This window comes from Oncorhynchus masou, chromosome 15 (genome assembly GCF_036934945.1).
Source record: "Oncorhynchus masou masou isolate Uvic2021 chromosome 15, UVic_Omas_1.1, whole genome shotgun sequence".
Lineage (NCBI taxonomy): Eukaryota > Metazoa > Chordata > Actinopteri > Salmoniformes > Salmonidae > Oncorhynchus > Oncorhynchus masou.
This window is the reverse complement of record NC_088226.1, coordinates 7,047,827-7,066,346: the sequence shown is the minus strand read 5'-3', so window position 1 is coordinate 7,066,346 and position 18,520 is coordinate 7,047,827. Positions and strand designations below refer to the sequence as shown.

The 18,520-nt window shown below is 45.1% G+C and overlaps 1 protein-coding gene across 1 annotated transcript in view; it reads left to right on the top strand.

Annotated features, from left to right (window-relative positions):
• LOC135555438 (ubiquitin carboxyl-terminal hydrolase 43-like) overlaps window positions 1-10,257 on the top strand; it is a 104,500-nt gene extending 94,243 nt beyond the window's left edge. Inside the window, exons 10-15 of the mRNA XM_064987849.1 lie at window positions 1,950-2,027; window positions 2,275-2,404; window positions 6,431-6,815; window positions 7,045-7,203; window positions 8,069-8,239; window positions 8,481-10,257. Coding sequence (XP_064843921.1) covers window positions 1,950-2,027; window positions 2,275-2,404; window positions 6,431-6,815; window positions 7,045-7,203; window positions 8,069-8,239; window positions 8,481-9,622 — 2,065 coding nt within the window. The 3' untranslated portion in view covers window positions 9,623-10,257. The remainder of the gene's footprint in view (window positions 1-1,949; window positions 2,028-2,274; window positions 2,405-6,430; window positions 6,816-7,044; window positions 7,204-8,068; window positions 8,240-8,480) is intronic.
• Window positions 10,258-18,520: the final 8,263 nt, after the last annotated feature.

The following is an 18,520-nucleotide window of genomic DNA, read 5'->3' as shown; positions in this document are numbered from 1 at the left end:
TACTACTCTACTCTCTGCCAAGAAAACTGTAGACAATCTTGCCAAATGCTCTGAGAGATATTTCTGAATTCAAATAGTGTTTAATTGAGTCGTTTTGAGACTGGATGGATCTCTAGAGGCCATTATAAAAGCACAACTGTCATAGAAGACTTGAGTCAAGAAAACATGCTTCATTGTAGTAGAGACTGAAAAATAAATTGTTTCTCTGTCCCCATTCCAACTCTTCTACTGCTCATGACTAGCATTAAGGAAAATCCCCAATTAATCTGTCACAAATTGTTTAAAATCCCACATATCATTTAAATCCTATTTATAACTGACCCAATTAGTGGAGCTGGGTTTCTGGTGGGGCTCTATCACACCAAGAATAGCCTCATTCATTGCTTCAGCTGTTAGGGTTTAGTAAGGCACATAAAACTCGACTTTTACCTTAAATCAATCTGATTCATAACATGCTTTAGGAAAGGAAAGGGAAAGGACCCCAACATGATGATATCCAATGCTGTCAGGGTTTCAAGGGGCCTACAGTAACGTTAACACAGACTCTGAATGAAAAGCTCATGTTTAACTACTTTCTTGACCGGACGAAGATCCAACACGGATCAAAAGGTCGTCTTTATTGTGTGTGATTAAATCACCATGGGAGCATACCAGAGTTGCGGGCATTCCTTTTGTCTTCAACTACTTTCTTACCATCGATTGTGCTTTAAACATATGTTGTTGTGTGAATAGTGTGTGGATATTCTGTTTATTCAGCCTCTGAAAACACACTTCTGAAAGCACTATCTACAAATCCATGATCTGATCCTTTTTTTGAATCCCAGTGTGGTGGATGTTTAATTGTAAGGTCCTGCTGACACCTAGTGGCTGTACAGAGTCTATAAATACATGCTGCTGCACAACGGCCCTCTCTGAAAAGGTCTTGATGCCGCATTTCCAATGGGGATTTACTCCAGTGTTTAACCCAGAAGGCTCAGACTTTTCTGTTTCCATCTATGTGGGCTGGCACCTATGTCTCACGAGGCCATGGCTCTGCTCTGACTTGGAGCCATGGCAAAGCCCTGGGTACTTTTCAGCTGGCATTTACATGATGGCTAATTCTGAACTCTAACACCTTCTCACAAAACTACAGTATTCTTGAATGATGCAGAGCTTGATCATTCTGCTCGTCATAAGTATTTAGTGCCACACTCCTAATGGAAACACAATAACTCTAGAGTTTACACCAGGGGTTCCCAAACTGGTTTGGCCCACGACCCCATTTTGATATAAACATTGTTTTGTGACAACACCATTGTAAAAAAAAAAAAGTGATGAAATTAACAGCCAATATTTACTTATTTAATTGGGGCTATGACAATGTATTACAAATCAGTCTGATAATACTTGTGACAGTAATCATTTTCTATGATCTTCTGTACAGAAAATAACAATCATTGATGATGTTCTTTTTCCCTGATTTAGTGCCTGATCTTGTCCACTCTGTTCTAATAAGGCTTGTGGGCATTGTAGAGGGAAACAGACACACATGTGTTCCTGAGAGTCTTATCTTTCAGTGATGGGGTCATAATATTTTGTATCTTAAACCGTTCAAAGGATAGAGCCACATTTGTAGGAAGAAAACAGAAACCTGACTGTTTATTACAACCACATCTAGCGGCTACCGGAGGTTACTGACATAGCCCCAGTTCTATGAACCAAGCATGATTTTTCTCTTGTGACACCATTTTCAAATCTGGAGACCACACATGGGGTTGCGACCCCTAGTTTGGGAAACGCTGGCCTACATTAACACAAAACACTGGTGGCCCACTGGTGAGGAGGGTAAGACTCAATGGAAAAGCACCATAACAAAATGTACATACCACCTGAATAATAGATGGACAGTAGGGGATTATGCTGAAGTTTTACCTCGCTAATCTGATGACCTTTGACCCCTTTGTTCCCAGAGCTCTTAATCTCTGTGGCTCAGGCGGACCACCCCATGTGAAGCTCATCATCGAGTGGGAACACAGAATCAAAGACTGGTCAGTCATTCTCAGTGACAGTCTATAACCTTCTAGCCCTGAATTATTATAGACCAACTGTAATCATAAAAAAGTATGTATGCTGCTGCACATGCCTTATTTTATTAATACCTGGCAGCCTCTTTCTCTCTCTGTGCATGTTCCCAACTCTCTGTCTGTCTGTCTGTCTGTCTGTCTGTCTGTCTGTCTGTCTGTCTGTCTGTCTGTCTGCATGTCTGTCTGTCTGCGTGTTGTCGGTCTCCTGCAGCCTGTTTGGGAACATCCAGGAGGAGGTGGTGAAGGATGCTGAGAGTGTGAGAGGCCAGCATCAGCAGCACGTCCAGCAGCACAGTTGTACCCTGGACGAGTGCTTTCAGCTCTACACTAAAGAGGAACAGGTACATTATCTCCTCCTACGGTCAGGCAACAACCACTGCTGAGTACAATCTGTTGTCTCACTATAGTCTACAGGGGTGTCAAACTCATTCCACGGAGGGCCTTGTGTCTGCTGGTTTTAGTTTTTTCCTTTCAATGAAGCCCTAGACAACCAAGTGAGTTGAGTCCCTTACTAATGAGTGACCTTAATTCATAAATTAAGTCCAAGGGAGCAGCGTAAACCCGCAGACACTCAGCCCTCAGTGGAATGAGTGACATGTGTCATAGAGCCTTATGTACCCACTGACTGAATGACTGACGAGGAGCAAGGAAATCCTTCCTACCTGTAATTTTCATCATATACTGTATTTTTGTTTATAGGGGAGACTGACTGCCTCTAGTTTGAAACAGTCCTTTAAGGGAAATTCATCCAAATTACAAATACATGAATCTTATGCTACCTTAAAAATAAGATGCACATTTGTTATTTGGGTGAACAATCCCTTTAAGGACATCATTATGGAATCCATAATGCTTCTTACAGACCCCCCAGTGTTATAAGATGCAATGTCAACAGTAACATCAAAGGATATGAATGCTGTGGTATGATGCCAAGAACAAAATCTGCCTTCAGTCGAATCAATCAAGATGACTTGAGGTGGAATTAATCTTGCCAATTGGGCTCTTATTTTCCCGTCCGTGGAGTGTTGGTATTCTATTAGAGCTGTGAATGGACTGTGTTTCTGCTGGGAACTGTATGCTCTCGCTTAACTGTACCTACACCCAGATCGGTGTCTAAACGACTTATGAATCAGATTACGTCTTTCCCTTCGAATGCTTGATTGATCTTCCTGCTCCCAGTTATACTGTACCACAATATATTGCTTACAGTCATGCCCCATCTCCATGCCCCGCCACACCTTGTTCCTAGGCCGTCATTGAAACTAAGAATTTGTTCTTAACTGACTTGCCTAGTTAAATAAAGGTACAAATACATTTTTGCAAATTAAAAATAAATAAATAAACATGAGGTTGTTTAAGGTAACGTTCTGAATATCCAAATCAAATCTAATTTTATTTGTCACATGTACCGAATACAATAGGTGTACAGTGAAATGCTTACTTACAAGCCCTTAACCAACCATGCAGTTAAGAAGAAGAAAAGAAGAAATAATATTAACAAATCATTTAAGCGCAGCAGTAAAATAACAATAGCAAGTCAGGGGGTATATACAGGGGGTACCGGTACTATCAGGTATCAAGGTAAGACCCAAGTGCAGACTGTGAAGGGGCAGGCAAACGCAGGTCAAGGCAGGCAGGGGTCGATAATCCAGAGTAGGAGCAAAGGTACTGGGACAGGCAGAGTGGTCAGGCGTGGGGGGGACAGGGTCAGGACAGGCAAGGGTCAAAAGCCAGGAGGACGAGAAAAAGAGAGGCTGGGAAAAGACAGAAGCTGACAGGAACAAACGCTGGTAAGCTTGACAAACAAGACCAACTGGCACAGACAGACAGAAAACACAGGTATAAATACCCAGAGGATAAGTGGGGAAGATGGGCGACACCTGGAGAAGACAGGTGAAACAGATCAGGGCGTGGCAGGTACAGAGTCAATGTGCGGGGGCACCGGTTAGTCGAGGTAATTGAGGTAGTATGTACAGTTGAAGTCGGAATTTTACATACTGTACACCTTAGCCAAATACATTTAAACTCAGTTTTTCACAATTGCTGACATTTAATCCTAGTAAAAATTGCCTGTCTTAGGTCAGTTAGGATCACCACATCATTTTAAGAATGTGAAATGTCAGAATAATAGTAGAGAGAATGATTTATTTCAGCTTTTATTTCTTTCATCACATTCCCAGTGGGTCAGAAGTTTACATACACTCAATTAGTATTTGGTAGCATTGCCTTTAAATTGTTTAACTTGGGTCAAACGTTTTGGGTGGCCTTCCACAAGCTTCCCACAATAAGTTGGGTGAATTTTAGCCCATTCCTCCTGACAGAGCTGATGTGACTGAGTCAGGTTTGTAGGCCTCCTTGCTCACAAACGCTTTTTCAGTTCTGCCCATCAAATTTTCTATTGGAATGAGGTCAGAGCTTTGTGATGGCCACTCCAATACCTTGACTTTGTTGTCCTCAAGCCATTTTGCCACAACTTTGGAAGTATGCTTGGGGTCATTGTCCATTTGGAAGACCCATTTGTGACCAAGCTTTAACTTCCTTACTGATGTCTTGAAATGTTGCTTCAATATATCCACATAATTTTACTTCCTCATGATGCCATCTATTTTTTGAGGTGCACCAGTCCCTCCTACAGCAAAGCACCACCAAAACATGATGCTGCCACCCTGTGCTTGACTGTTGGGATGTTGTTCTTCGGCTTGCAAGCCTCCCCCTTTTTCCTCCAAACATAACGGTGGTCATTATGGCCAAATAGTTCTATTTTTGTTTCATCAGACCAGAGGACATTTCTCCAAAAAGTAAGATTTGTTTTCTGAAGTCCTGGCTGATTTCTTTAGATTTTCCCATGATGTCAAGCAAAGAGGCAATGAGTATAAAGGTAGGCCTTGAAATACATCCACAGGTACACCTCCAATTGACTCAAATGATGTCAATTAGCAGTTAAGAAAAATACATTCAGAAACTTCTAAAGCCATGACATCCTTTTCTGCAATGCAAATAGTTTGTGTGGCCATTTGATTAGATGGTCAGGAGTCTTATGGCTTGGGGGTAGAAGCTGTTTAGAAGCCTCTTGGACCTAGACTTGGAGCTCCGGTACCGCTTACCATGCGGTAGCAGAGAGAATAGTCTATTACTAGGATGGCTTTTTAGGGCCTTCCTCTGACACCGCCTGGTGTAGAGGTCCTGGATGGCAGGAAGCTTGGCCCCGGTGATGTACTGGGCCGTACGCACTACCCTCTGTAGTGCCTTGCGGTCGGAAGCCGAGCAGTGGATATACCGTGCAGTGATCCAACCCGTCAGGATGCTCTCGATGATGCAGCTGTAGAACCTTTTGAGGATCTGAGGACCCATGCCAAATCTTTTCAGTCTCCTGAGGGGGAATAGGTTTTGTCGTGCCCTCTTCACGACTGTCCTGGTGTGCTTGGACCATATTAGTTAGGTAATAGAGGTGTACAGGAACTTCAAAGCCTGTAATTTGGTTTATGTAATACGCTTATGAAGTTGACATGTGCGATAGATGTCTAGAACATGTCCTCCTCAAGAGCCTTCTTTTAGTTTCTTCCTGAGCATTGTTTGTGTCCTATGTCTACTTCTGATAGGAGTGAATAATTTCTCATTGCCATTCATGAGGCAAATGATTAAGCTTTCTTTAGCTCCATTCGTGACCAGATTAGTATCCTCGACTGAAGGTTATTGGATACAGCTGCCTCCATCTCCTTCCTCCACTCTTCTTCATGCACACTAATCAGAGGGATTAGAGTGCCGGAGGCGGTCGCCCCAGCAACAGGTTGTGAAAGTGACTGATAAATTAGGCTTCACATACTGTTCTGATGAAACAGACACGGTCTCATGCACAGAGCTATCACTGAAGACCACCGCAACCTGTATCAGACCACATTTCATGTCTTAAACATTGTCCACCAGCTTCAAGCTGCTGGAAAAACAATATTTTTGGTTATTGAAAATATATTTCACAGCGATTTAGATTGTACAATGATTCCCTACACTATTCAGTGCTTGATTTGTCACATAAACTGAAATTGAGCAAACAGTGTAGAATTTTTTACAACCAGGAAATGAATGATTTTCGCTAGATAATACAGCCACAAAGTCGGAGCAGCTGCCGCTCCGGCGGGAGATATCAATAGGAAAAGCACACAGCCAATCACAAGACTGGTGGGTAAGTAATACTGTGAAACATTATCATTCAACAATTAGCGGCAGATATATTATGGACATTTTCTGAAATTACAATACAAAAATGTAAAAGGTTGATTGAGGGACAAGATTTCATTTTTTTTTTTTTTACATGGATGAATTCTCTCTCTCGCTCTCTCTCTCTCTCTCTCTCTCTCTCTCTCTGCCAGCTGGCCCCAGACGATGCATGGAAATGTCCCCACTGTAAGCAGCTGCAGCAGGGCATGGTGAAGATGAGCCTGTGGACGCTGCCTGACATCCTCATCCTCCACCTTAAGCGCTTCCGGCAGGTGGGCGAGCGCCGCAACAAGCTGGCCACGCTGGTGCACTTCCCCCTGGACGGCCTAGACATGGCGCCCCATGTGGTGAAGAGGAGTCAGAGCACCCGGCTGCCCCCCCACTGTCCTCTGCCCCCCCACGGTGCTCTGCTCCCTAGCCCCCTGCACCCGGCCTGGAAACAGCCCTGCCCACCCGACGTGGTCCCTCCAGACTTCCTATATGACCTCTATGCCGTGTGTAACCATCACGGAGGCATGCACGGGGGACATTACACAGGTTTGTATGGATGGACTGTCTGGCTGTCATATTCACATCCTGTAAATGTTCTATGAAATATCAATCTCATTGAAAGTGGTCTTTAATCAGCAAGGTGTCTTGAAGTGAGATCAAGTCCAAAAATGTGTTTGATGATGATGATAATAAAGACATGGTGGTGGTTTGTTTAGTATGTATGTAAGTACACACTGTTGTGCGTGTCTGAACAGGTGTCTGTGTCTCTGTGCAGCGTTCTGCAGGAACTCATTGGACGCCCAGTGGTATGGGTATGATGACAGCAGTGCAGAGCCAGTCACAGAGGGGGAGGTGTGCACACGGGGAGCTTACATCCTCTTCTACCAGAGACGCAACACCATCCCTCCATGGTCAGCCTGCTCCTCTCTCAGAGGTGAGCCATGTTGACAAGTCCATTAATTAACCCACAGTCTGCAATATGTTCCGCAGTCCTATTGTGTCATTTTAATAGATGATATATACCAATTGGTTCTGGAAGAATACTGACCTTTAGAGGTCTTCAGTTGAAAGTAAGCCCATGTAATGGAAATAAGGCTTCTGAAATCCATTATTGGTGAAATGATTGCTTTCGTTGCCCAATAATGAATGGTACTTCACAGACAGCATCCAGACATTTTTCTAATTTTAAGCATTAATGTTGAAATCAAAAGAGTGTATGATTGGCAGTGTGTAATGACCTTGTCCATCATAGGATTGAGGTACAGTAAACTAGGTTTGGTTTGCTCCTAGCAGAACTCGGATAGGCAAAGGGAACGTCTGTGCATTGCATACTCCCTTAAAAGACTTGCTTAAAAACGAGAAAAAAGCTGCAATAGCGGCAATTGTCCCTCTTGAGACGCTGTAGCCAGTATACACTTCCTCAAAAGTCAGAATTTATCTAAGATAACTCAAGAAATCTATCATTCATTTTGACGTTTTTGCAGAGGAGATCTTAGTCGTGCATTTTTACATCTAACTAAGATGTTTGGTGCACTATTTCACAATGAAAAAGTTTATTGAAGAATCCCTACTGTTGACCAATCTCCGACGAAGGGGCATAGGCTTCCAAACTAACAACAGCTAACAAAATGTTGTCATAATATATGCACAAACTCTTCCCGAAATGTTTCGGCTGGGAAGCATGCGGACGCCTACTGTCCCCCTCTAGGAAAAGGAGACAGGTTTGTATGTATTAGCTGTGTTGAGAGTCCAGTAGATGGCACTTTGCTCTCTATAGCAGTGTTCTTCTACTTCTACAGGCTCCACCAGCTCCTCCACGTCAGACCACTGGCTGATCCGCCTGACGCGGGACAGTAAGAGGGGCAGCCTGTACTCTGGGGGGTCCACCTCTGGCCCTCCTGGCCCCACACCAACCCCCGAATCCCCAGAGCTCCCTGTGTTCGAGGACAAGCCTCTCAAAACAGAGACAGGTGAGTAGCACATTTGGACACCATTTCCCCAGTCTGTCTCTAAATAAATAAAACCACTATGGTTCGCTGTGCCTGATTGGTTTGAAGTTCTGTTTTTTTTCTCAAAGAGGATTATATCTTTGAGATAATTACATAATTAAAAAGCAGATGATTACGTAGGTAAGTCGATCAATAAACCATTAAAAAAGAGGAGGAATGTGAGGAAAAATCCTAACTGTGTTTGTTTTTCTTCTGGGTCCAGATGGGTTTGAGAATAAGCCATTTGTCCGAGGCACTCAGGGCAGGAGCGTGAGCATGAGGTCACCCACTAAGACCAAGGAAACCCTGAGCAAAGTGCTGCCCCTGCGCTGGTCCTTTGGTTCCAAGGACCGCCCCAAACCCTCCGCCCCCAGGCGAGGGGAGCTGGTGGAGTACCTGGAGTCAGGGCGCAGGCCGCGGTGCACCAAGGACCCCATCATCACCCTAGTGGCCACCCCGCCCCAGGGTGGGCACAGGGACCTGGGCAGCTCCCACAGTGTCAGCAGCCTGAGCTGCATGGACAGGTCCAACTCTGAGGCCTGCGACTCCCCAAGAGTACCAGAGGGCCAAAGCAGGCCTGCCATAGAGAGGCGCTCCAGCCTGGGGCTCAGTATTACCACTAAAGCCAGGGATGACAGCTCTCTTGGCCGGAGGTCCTCCAAGAGGTTCAGGCAGGACCAGGGCAGGATCCTGGACCCTCACCCCCATAGAGGCTCTACTGATGGGGTCCACATCAGCCACAGTGCCCCCCCAAGTAGGGACTCCACACTGAAGAGGCCCAAGGCCCAGGCAGGGCTGACCTCCAGGGTAGGGGTGCTGCAGGCTGGTCTACAGCCTGTGGAGAGGAAGGGGATGAGGGGTCAGGAGGTAAGGAGCCACGACAGCTTCTTGTCCTTTTTCAAATCAGGCTTCCTGAAGAAAGACACTCAGAGGACACCTAGCAAGGGGGAGGTGGTCCGGGCCAATGGCCACGGACGAACCAGCAAGGTGGCAAACGGTAGTTTGTCTGAACTCTCCCTCTCCAATGGGACCCTGAACGGTGTAGCGCTGGAGGAAAAGAGGGCCAACGGCGCCCCTAGATGTGACTGCCGTCACAGCAAAGGGCAGCATGTCAACGGGAGGGCAGGGAGTCACAGCTCTGCTGCTGACATCAAGCGTGCCCACAGCTCCAGTAACATCCAGACCAAACTGGACTTGACCCTGCGCAGGTGTGCCTCTCTGCAGAGGAACGGGCAGGTAGCTCCCCCGGCCCCCCGCAGCAGCCTGGCCACAGACAAGCCCAGCTATGCCACCCTGCAGCGGGCACGCTACAGCACCACCTCCCTGGGCAGGCAGCAGAGACCCGTCCCCGAGTCCTGCTTCTGACTCCCTCCGCACCGCTAGGCTAACTGGCTGCTGCCACAGCAGTAGAGTTATCTGGCGTGTGTGTCTCTTTATTTAGAGTTTGTGCCAATGCTACTGTCAGGGTTAGCATGTTAGTGTGAGCTGAGCAGTCTGGCCACCACTGCCAGAGCAGAGGAATAGTCACGGTGTTACTATAAGACAGGTTCTTAGGGGAGGCTTTGCCAACAGTAAAGAAGTGCGTAACAGTTAACTGTCTGTCATAGTCTTCTGTTTAATGTAAGTGCCTCTGTGACAGTTCAGAATGATTGTTTGTTGAACACTGCAACCACGCTATTGATTGACACACATCACATCCAGACGGTCACCAGGTCTCTGTAGTATAGTCACCAGAGCTGCTGTTTCTGAAGGGCATCATGTACCCTCTGTTAACACTGATGTTTATTGACGTATTGTCTTTGTGTGTACATGAATCTATGCAGACTGTGTACAATGGAGAGGTACAACTGCTGTATTGTGATCATATTTATTCCACAAACATGTCAAGCATCTTTCTTGGTTGTATGCTGTCCTTGATTTTCTATTGATGTAGCCATGGAGGAATATCCTGCACAAAAATATTAAATTAAATGTTTGTCTGTCTGTGCTTCCACTGCAAACTGTTTGCTGGGACCTCATACACTTATGTTATTGCTAATATTCATCATGTACCATCTTCTGTCAGTGGCAACTGGCAACTGAAAGAAATAAGTACTGTACCGTAATAACCTGGTTGTTACACACCTGTTACTGACTACCGTACTGTAACGACGGTGTGTGATTGGAGGAGAAATAAGGGTAGAAGAATGAAATGGGGATTTATGTTCATAACTAACATGATTAAAATAATGGGTTGAAAAGAGGGTAGTTTTCACACCATTTACTCCAGCACAGTGATGGTCCTGTATACTCCACAATAGATTTAATGGATCTTGAACCAAAGTTTGTGTCAATCAGAACATTCATCAGGACCCTGATAAAGGTCTAGATAATCTAGTTTAAGATTCATTGTGGAGCATACAAGAATACCAGACCGGATCTAGGACTTTCTATTTTAAATCGAAATGGAAAATAATGATCAAAAAGAGCCACTTGAGACTTTTGTACATTGACTTGTGTGAATGTAGATGGGTGCTATTTTGTGATGGTGAACTGTTGTGGAACCTCCTCACACCAGTGGTTTAGGTCAGCCCCTTATAGAGCAGCAGGGACACACTAACAGCCCATTTCAAGGCTTTTAATGTCACTCCCTGTATCTCCCCACTGCTGAGCTCCAGAGAAAGTTGCTGCCTGTGTTTCACAATAACTCACCAGGGGGGATTAAACCTGCTCCCCTGTTCCCATGGCAAACTCCCTTAAAGATACCAACTGTGAAGGTGCTGCTGTCTGTTGTCCTCTGTAGAGGGGCAGGGATTTCTTGATTTTCATTCATTTTCAAACCAAAACATCTCTTGACTTAGCTTCCAATATACAATACATGACGATCTATTACATTACATGAATATCATTTTGTAATTTTTCCTATAGAGTGCTGTAATGCATTTTAATTGTCAGCCATAGGGTACATGCCAATTCAGATATATGCACATTATGTGTATGTTCTAGTCAGTGCAGATTTCCCAGCAACAATGGATGGAAACGTATGATGTGTGTTTTATGTCAGGAGGGTGTAGAGCATATGTTTGAGTTTTCATCAACTGTATATGATTTCTGAGTTACTTAATTTAGGCCCATTGCCCCATGAGAAGCATAGGCCATCAACTGGCCATCAACTGGCCATCAACTGAGTTGACTTCATGTATCTGAAATGATCTCGAATTTAACCCCAATGAAATGATACAATCATTTACTATTCTCCTAAACTATAATGTTAATGTGTAGGACATATGATTGTGTTAGCAGACATACAGTAGTAGCTATGCAATATACTGAACCATATGAGATGCCCCATATGCATCATCATAACTTCTTCTAATGGGGATGGGTTGATGACACTACACCATCAACCATCATGACAAATTGGTTGATGACACTACACCGTCAACCATCATGACAAATTGGTTGATGACACTACACCATTAACATTGTCTGATGACACTACACCATCAACATAGGCTGATGACACTACAGCATCAACATAGGCTGATGACACTACAGCATCAACATAGGCTGATGACACTACAGCATCAACATAGGCTGATGACACTACAGCATCAACATAGGCAACATAGGCTGATGACACTACAGCATCAACATAGGCTGATGACACTACAGCATCAACATAGGCTGATGACACTACAGCATCAACATAGGCTGATGACACTACAGCATCAACATAGGCTGATGACACTACAGCATCAACATAGGCTGATGACACTACAGCATCAACATAGGCTGATGACACTACAGCATCAACATAGGCTGATGACACTACAGCATCAACATAGGCTGATGACACTACAGCATCAACATAAGCTGATGACACTACAGCATCAACATACGCTGATGACACTAGCTCAAATGTTCTGCCTTTTTTTCACTTGTTCTCATCAATTTTGTTTCTGCAACCTTACTTAACTTTTCTGTATCACTTTGTTTACCAAAACGAGCACTTGTTTTGGAAGTGACCCTAAATGAAGGATGCTTTCCTTGGGAGGGCATGGGTTGACTATATTTTATATGCAACTTTTGTAAAAGTCTACATTTTATACCTGATTTGTAATTATGTAAATGAAGGCTCCAGATGATCAAATCAGATAATGTATGCTTCTGATTAGAGAGCAACGTCAGGATAAAGCACACGTGGACTTTAATTGTGAACTTAACATATATATTGTATCTGCTTATTACCATACTGGAATTTATTTCAATTGCAAATTAAACACAGCTTTTCTCACAACTACTCTCTTTATTATATCATAATACAAACGAGGAGATTGCATGTGTCATTGTATCTGTCTAACTTGGACTTTGAACTGCCTCAGGTTCTGCTCATTTCCATACCACATCATACCAGCTTAACTTACAAAACCAAGGTGTAGAGAACAACTGATTAACAAAAGTTGAACTATTGTGGAGAAAAAATTGTATTCCAAATGTTTCTTAAATTCATCATCCAGTGTGTCATACAAGTGAGAAGGAAAGGTGTGTGTAGAAAAGGCATACATAGTTCTCTTGCCATGTGAGCTGTGCTTTTAGGGAAATGTATGCCTTTCCTACACACACCTTTCCTTCTCACTTCTCAGTAGTTGGTATTCAAACGTACCTTATGCAGGTGTGTAACAGGCTTTACAGGCGTGGCTAACATAATTCCTTGTTTCAGATTTAATTCAATAGGGTTTTCAGTACATTTATCTAAAGCCATCCCTTTAAATTGGGTGTACTTTTAATTTGAGTTCTCTACAGACTCACTAGAATATGTGGAGAGAACGGTTCAGAATATTAGTGATCAATGAAAGAAAGTAATTTAAATTAGAGTTTGACCGATTATGATTTTTCAGCGCCGATACCGATTATTGCAGGACCAAAAAAAGCCGATACTGATTAATCGGCAGATGTATATATATATATATATTTGTAATAATGACAATTACAACACTACTGAATGAACATTGAACACTTTTATTTAACTTAATATAATACATAAATAAAATCTATTCAGTCTCAAATAAATAAGGAAACACGCTCAATTTGGTTTAAATAATGCAAAAACCCAGTGTTGGAGAAGAAAGTAAAAGTACAATATGTGCCATGTAAAAAAGCTAACGTAAGGTCTATTTTTCTCCACTTCCTGTCTAACTGACGTGCACAAAGTAAACTGCTTGTCACTCAGGCGCAGAAGCCAGGATATGCATATAATTGGTACTATTGGATAGAAAACACCTTGACGTTTGTAGAAATGTTAAAATAATGTATGAGACTATAGCACAATTAATATGGTAGGAGATAATCCAAAGAAAAACCAGACGGAATATTATTTATTTTGAGAGCCCATGCTCTTTCAATGGAAAGCTATGGGTGCTATGCAATTCCAGCTCCCACATTGCAATTCCTATCGCTTCCACTAGATGTCAACAGTCTTTGTTCAAGGTTTCAGGCTTGCTTCTTCCAAAACGAGGAAGAATTTTGAGTTTTGGTACAGGGAGTCAGAGTTGGAAATCAGTCTTTGCGATGAAGAGGATGCGCACTTGCTAATTTTACTTTTCTATTGAACATACATCTTTCCGTATGAAATATTATAGTTTAATTACATTTTAGGGTACCTGAGGATTAGATAGAAATTTATTTTGACTTGTTTTAACGAAGTTTAGCAGTAGCTTTTTGGATTCCTTTCTCTGCATGTTGAAGAAGTGGATTACTCAAATCGATGGCGCCAACTAAACAGACTTTTGGGGATATAAAAGAACGATTTTATCTAACAAAATGACCATGCATGTTGTAGCTGGGACCCTTGGTATTGCAAATCAGAGGAAGAAGTAAATGAATATTTAATCGCTATTTGTGATTTTACGAAGCATCCTCAAACAATCGCATGGCATGCTTTCGTTGTAAAGCCTATTGTAAATTGGATAATACAGTTAGATTAACAAGAATTTAAGCTTTTAACCTATGTAAAACAATTGTATGTACCTAGATGTTTACTATCCATAATTTTTAGGATTATTTATTTGAATTGCGTGTCCTCGACTTTCACCGGAAGTTGTCCCGCTGACGGGACACCTATACCTTAAGAAATTTTAAGTTCCTGTCAGGACCCGGTTTCGAACCTGGGTCTCCGGAGTGAGAAACAGTCACTTAACCAACTGAGCCACGAATAGACAGCAGAACCCAGAAGATGAGGCAGACACAGCAGTACTTAAGACGGTGTATTTAATAAAGAAAAAATCCTAAAATACAAAAAATGGCAAATCCAAAAGGTGGTAGGAAAAACACAAAAAGACCTCAAAAGAAACTCACCAAAAAATAAACAAAAACAAAAAACAGAATACCACAAGAACGTCACCCGGAATCGACAAGAGCACACAGAACACTAGGGCAGGGTGCTAACATACAAACACAGAGCACAGAACTGAGGGAAACAAAGGGTTTAAATACAATCAGGGGAAACGAGACACAGATGCAAATAATAATGGGGATCAAGGGAAAAACATAGGGACAAAAAGCACAATGGGGGCATCTACTGACCAAAACCCGGAACAACCCTGGCCAAATCCTGACAGAATCCCCCCTAGGAACGGCTCCTGACGTTCCTACCAGCTCTCTCAGGGTGGAGGACCCTGAACTGACGAATGAGGTCAGGGTCCAGGATGTCTTTGGCAGGAACCCAGGAGCGCTCCTCAGGACCAGCCTTCCCAGTCCACCAGATACTGCCAGGACCGCTGCACCCGGCGGAATCCAGTATCCGGTGGACGGTATAAGCCGGCTGGCCTCCAATGACACGAGGCGGAGGGGGAGGTCTGTCTGCCGGGACAAGGGGAGAAAACAACAGGTTTTAACAATGACACATGAAATGTGGGATTAATCTTAAGGGATCTGGGTAAGTGTAGGCGATAAGAAACTGGGTTAACTCTCCTGGCAACCTTGAAGGGACCGATGTATTTTTGGGACAGCTTGCGAGACTCCACCCGTAGAGGTAAGTCTCTTGTGGAGAGCCAGACTCTCTGGCCGGGGCGCAGGGTAGGCCCGGGACGGCGACGTCTGTTGGCTTGTTGTTGATACCTCTGTGAGGAACGCATCAGATTAAGACGGGTCTTCCTCCACATAAGCCGACAGCGTCTGACGAACCTCAAGGCTGAAGGCACTCTGACTTTTGCCTCCTGGTCCGGGAACAATGGAGGAGCAACGTGCGGGGACATACCAGTGGAGGAGGAGCGCAAGGTGTTGTGCGCATTCGGCCCAAACAATAAAGGATGACCATGTGGACGGGTTGTCACGAGTCATACATCGGAGGGTGGTTTCCAGCTCTTGATTCATCCTCTCTGTTTGGCCGTTGGACTCCGGATGGTACCCTGAAGATAGACTGGCAGAAGCCCCCATGAGTTGGCAGAAGGCCTTCCAAAACCTTGAGGCGAACTGGGGACCTCTGTCAGAAACCACATCTTGAGGAATGCCGAAGACTCGGAACACATGATTAATTACCAACTCAGCCGTTTCCTTGGCAGAAGGTAACTTAGTCAGAGGGACGAACCTGGCCGCCTTTGAAAACCTGTCGATTATGACTAGGATAGTAGTATTGCCATGGGATGGAGGAAGTCCAGTAATAAAGTCCAATGAGATATGGGACCAGGGTCTGTGGGGAACAGGTAAAGGGTGAAGGAGTCCTTGAGGGCGGAGGTGAGAAGATTTGCCCTGGCAGCACACGGGGCAGGCATTGATGAAAGTGGCAACGTCTTCTCTTATGGTAGGCCACCAGAACTTACGCTGGATGAACTCCAAGGTGCGACCTACGCCCGGATGACAGGTGAGGCGAGAGGTGTGCCCCCACAGAAGGACCTGAGTCCTCACTGCCTTGGGGACAAACAACCGATTGGTAGGGCCTCCTTTAGGGTCCGGTTCGCTAGCTTGAGCACGTCTCACGGTATCCTCAACTTGCCACGAGATCGGAGCCACAATCTTAGCAGCAGGAAGGACAGGCATGTCCGTGTCATCTCGAATGGCAGGAGCGTAGACTCGGGACAGGGCATCCGGTTTGAGATTCTTCGACCCGGGCCGATAGGTGAGGATAAACTGGAATCGATTGAAGAAAAGAGACCATCTAGCTTGTCTAGAGTTCAATCGCTTCGCCTGCTGGATATACTCCAGATTTTTGTGGTCCGTAAGCACTTGAAACGGGTGAGAAGCCCCCTCGAGCCAGTGTCTCCATTCCTTCAATGCCATCTTAACCGCTAGGAGTTCACGATCCCCACATCGTAGTTCCTCTCAGTCGGGGTAAGCGGTGTGAGAAGAAAGCGCACGGATGAAGCTTCTTGTCTTCACCCCTCTGAGACAGGACAGCTCCAACACCAACCTCTGATGCGTCTAACTCCACCACAAATGGTTCATCCGTAGTCGGTAGTATCAGGATGGGAGCAGAGAGGATGCGCTGCTTGAGTCCTTGGAAGGCCGTCTCAGCTTCTCTTCCCCAAAAAACCTTGCATTGCCACCTTTGGTTAAAGCTGAGAGAGGAGCTGCCACCAAACTGAAGTTCTTGATGAACTTGCGGTAAAAGTTTGTGAAGCCCAGGAAACGCTGAACATCCTTAACGGATTTGGGGGTGGGCCAATCCGCTACCGCCCCTACCTTCCTAGGGTCCATTTGGATTCGACCGGGTTCCACTACAAATCCCAGGAATTGTACTCGGGATGAATGGAATTCACATTTTTCCGGCTTAACGTACAGATGGCTGTCCAGGAGGCGTTTGAGTACTTGTCTGACATGCTTAGTGTGTTCTTGAAGGGAGCTCGAAAAGATGAGGATGTCATCCAAGTAAACGAACACAAATATGTTAAGCATATCCCTAAGCACATCGTTTATGAGCGCTTGGAACACCGCTGGGGCGTTGGTCAGGCCGAAGGGCATCACCAAGTATTCATAGTGACCAGTAGGCGTGTTGAAAGCGGTCTTCCATCACCAGGTCTGATCCGCACAAGATGGTATTTCCGCAGGTCAAGCTTAGTGAAAACAACTGCTTCCTGGAGCAGCTCAAGGCTGTGGCCATAAGGGGTAGCGGGTAACGGTTACGGACGGTTATGTCATTGAGTCCCCGGTAGTCGATGCAAGGACGTAACCCACCGTCTTTCTTGGCCACAAAGAAAAACCCTGCTCCCGCGGGAGGTGGATGGACGCATGAGGCCTGCTTCCAGAGCGTCCTGATGTAGGTATCCATAGCAGTTCGGGTGGAGATAGGGAAAAGATGACCCCTGGGGGGCAAGTGCCCGGAAACAGGTCGATGGGGCAATCGTAAGGTCTATGGGGTGGTAGCATGGTGGCCCTCTGTTTGCTAAACACCAGTTTGAGGTCATGGTAACACTCGGGAACTCGGGTCAGGTCGATGGATTCTAAAGACTCGGGAGTAGAACTCGGGAATTCTGGAAAATGCAAGTAGCTTGGCACGTAGGACCCCACTGCTTGATAGTGCCCACAGACCAGTCGATGTGAGGGTTATGGCTGTGAAGCCAGGGGTATCCAAGGACGAGAGGGAACTCGGAACAGGAGATCAAATGAAAGTTCATCAATTCCTGGTGTTGTGAAACTGAAAGTCTCAAGGAGGTAGTGACATGAGTGACAAGTCCAGATCCCAAAGGGCTTCCATCCAATGTAGTAACCCTCATGGGGTCACTTAGAGGTTCAGAGGGTACGCCATTCTCCTTCGCCCAGACACCATCCATGAAGTTACCTGCGGCTCCAGAGTCTACCAAGGCTTGAAGGTGAAGCTTGTGGTTGTCCCAGGAGAGGGTGACTGGAATGAGCAGACGGGAGTTGGACGGATGGGAGGAGGTTATGTTTTGTTACAGTTCCCCCGGTCTGTACGGGACAGAGCGTTTCCCTGGAGCCCGGGACACGTGGAACGGAAATGGCCCGGTTTGCCGCAATATAGACATTCCCTCATCCGGCGGTCTCTCTCAGCCTGGGAGATGTCCAATCTGCATGGGTTCCGGTGGAGCCAGCGATGATAAAGGTGGGGACTCGGAGCTGGGACTGATAGGGGCTAGAGGTCTACGGTTGAGTTTCTCTCTCTCAGACGCTGGTCAATGCGTGAGGCCAACTTGATCAGGGACTCGAGATTGTCCGGTGGTTCCCGAGTGGCCAGTTCATCTTGGATAGTGTCGGAAAGGCCTTTCAGAAAGCACACCGTGAGCGCCTCGTTGTTCCAGCCACTCGCTGCTGCCACCGTGCGGAACTGGA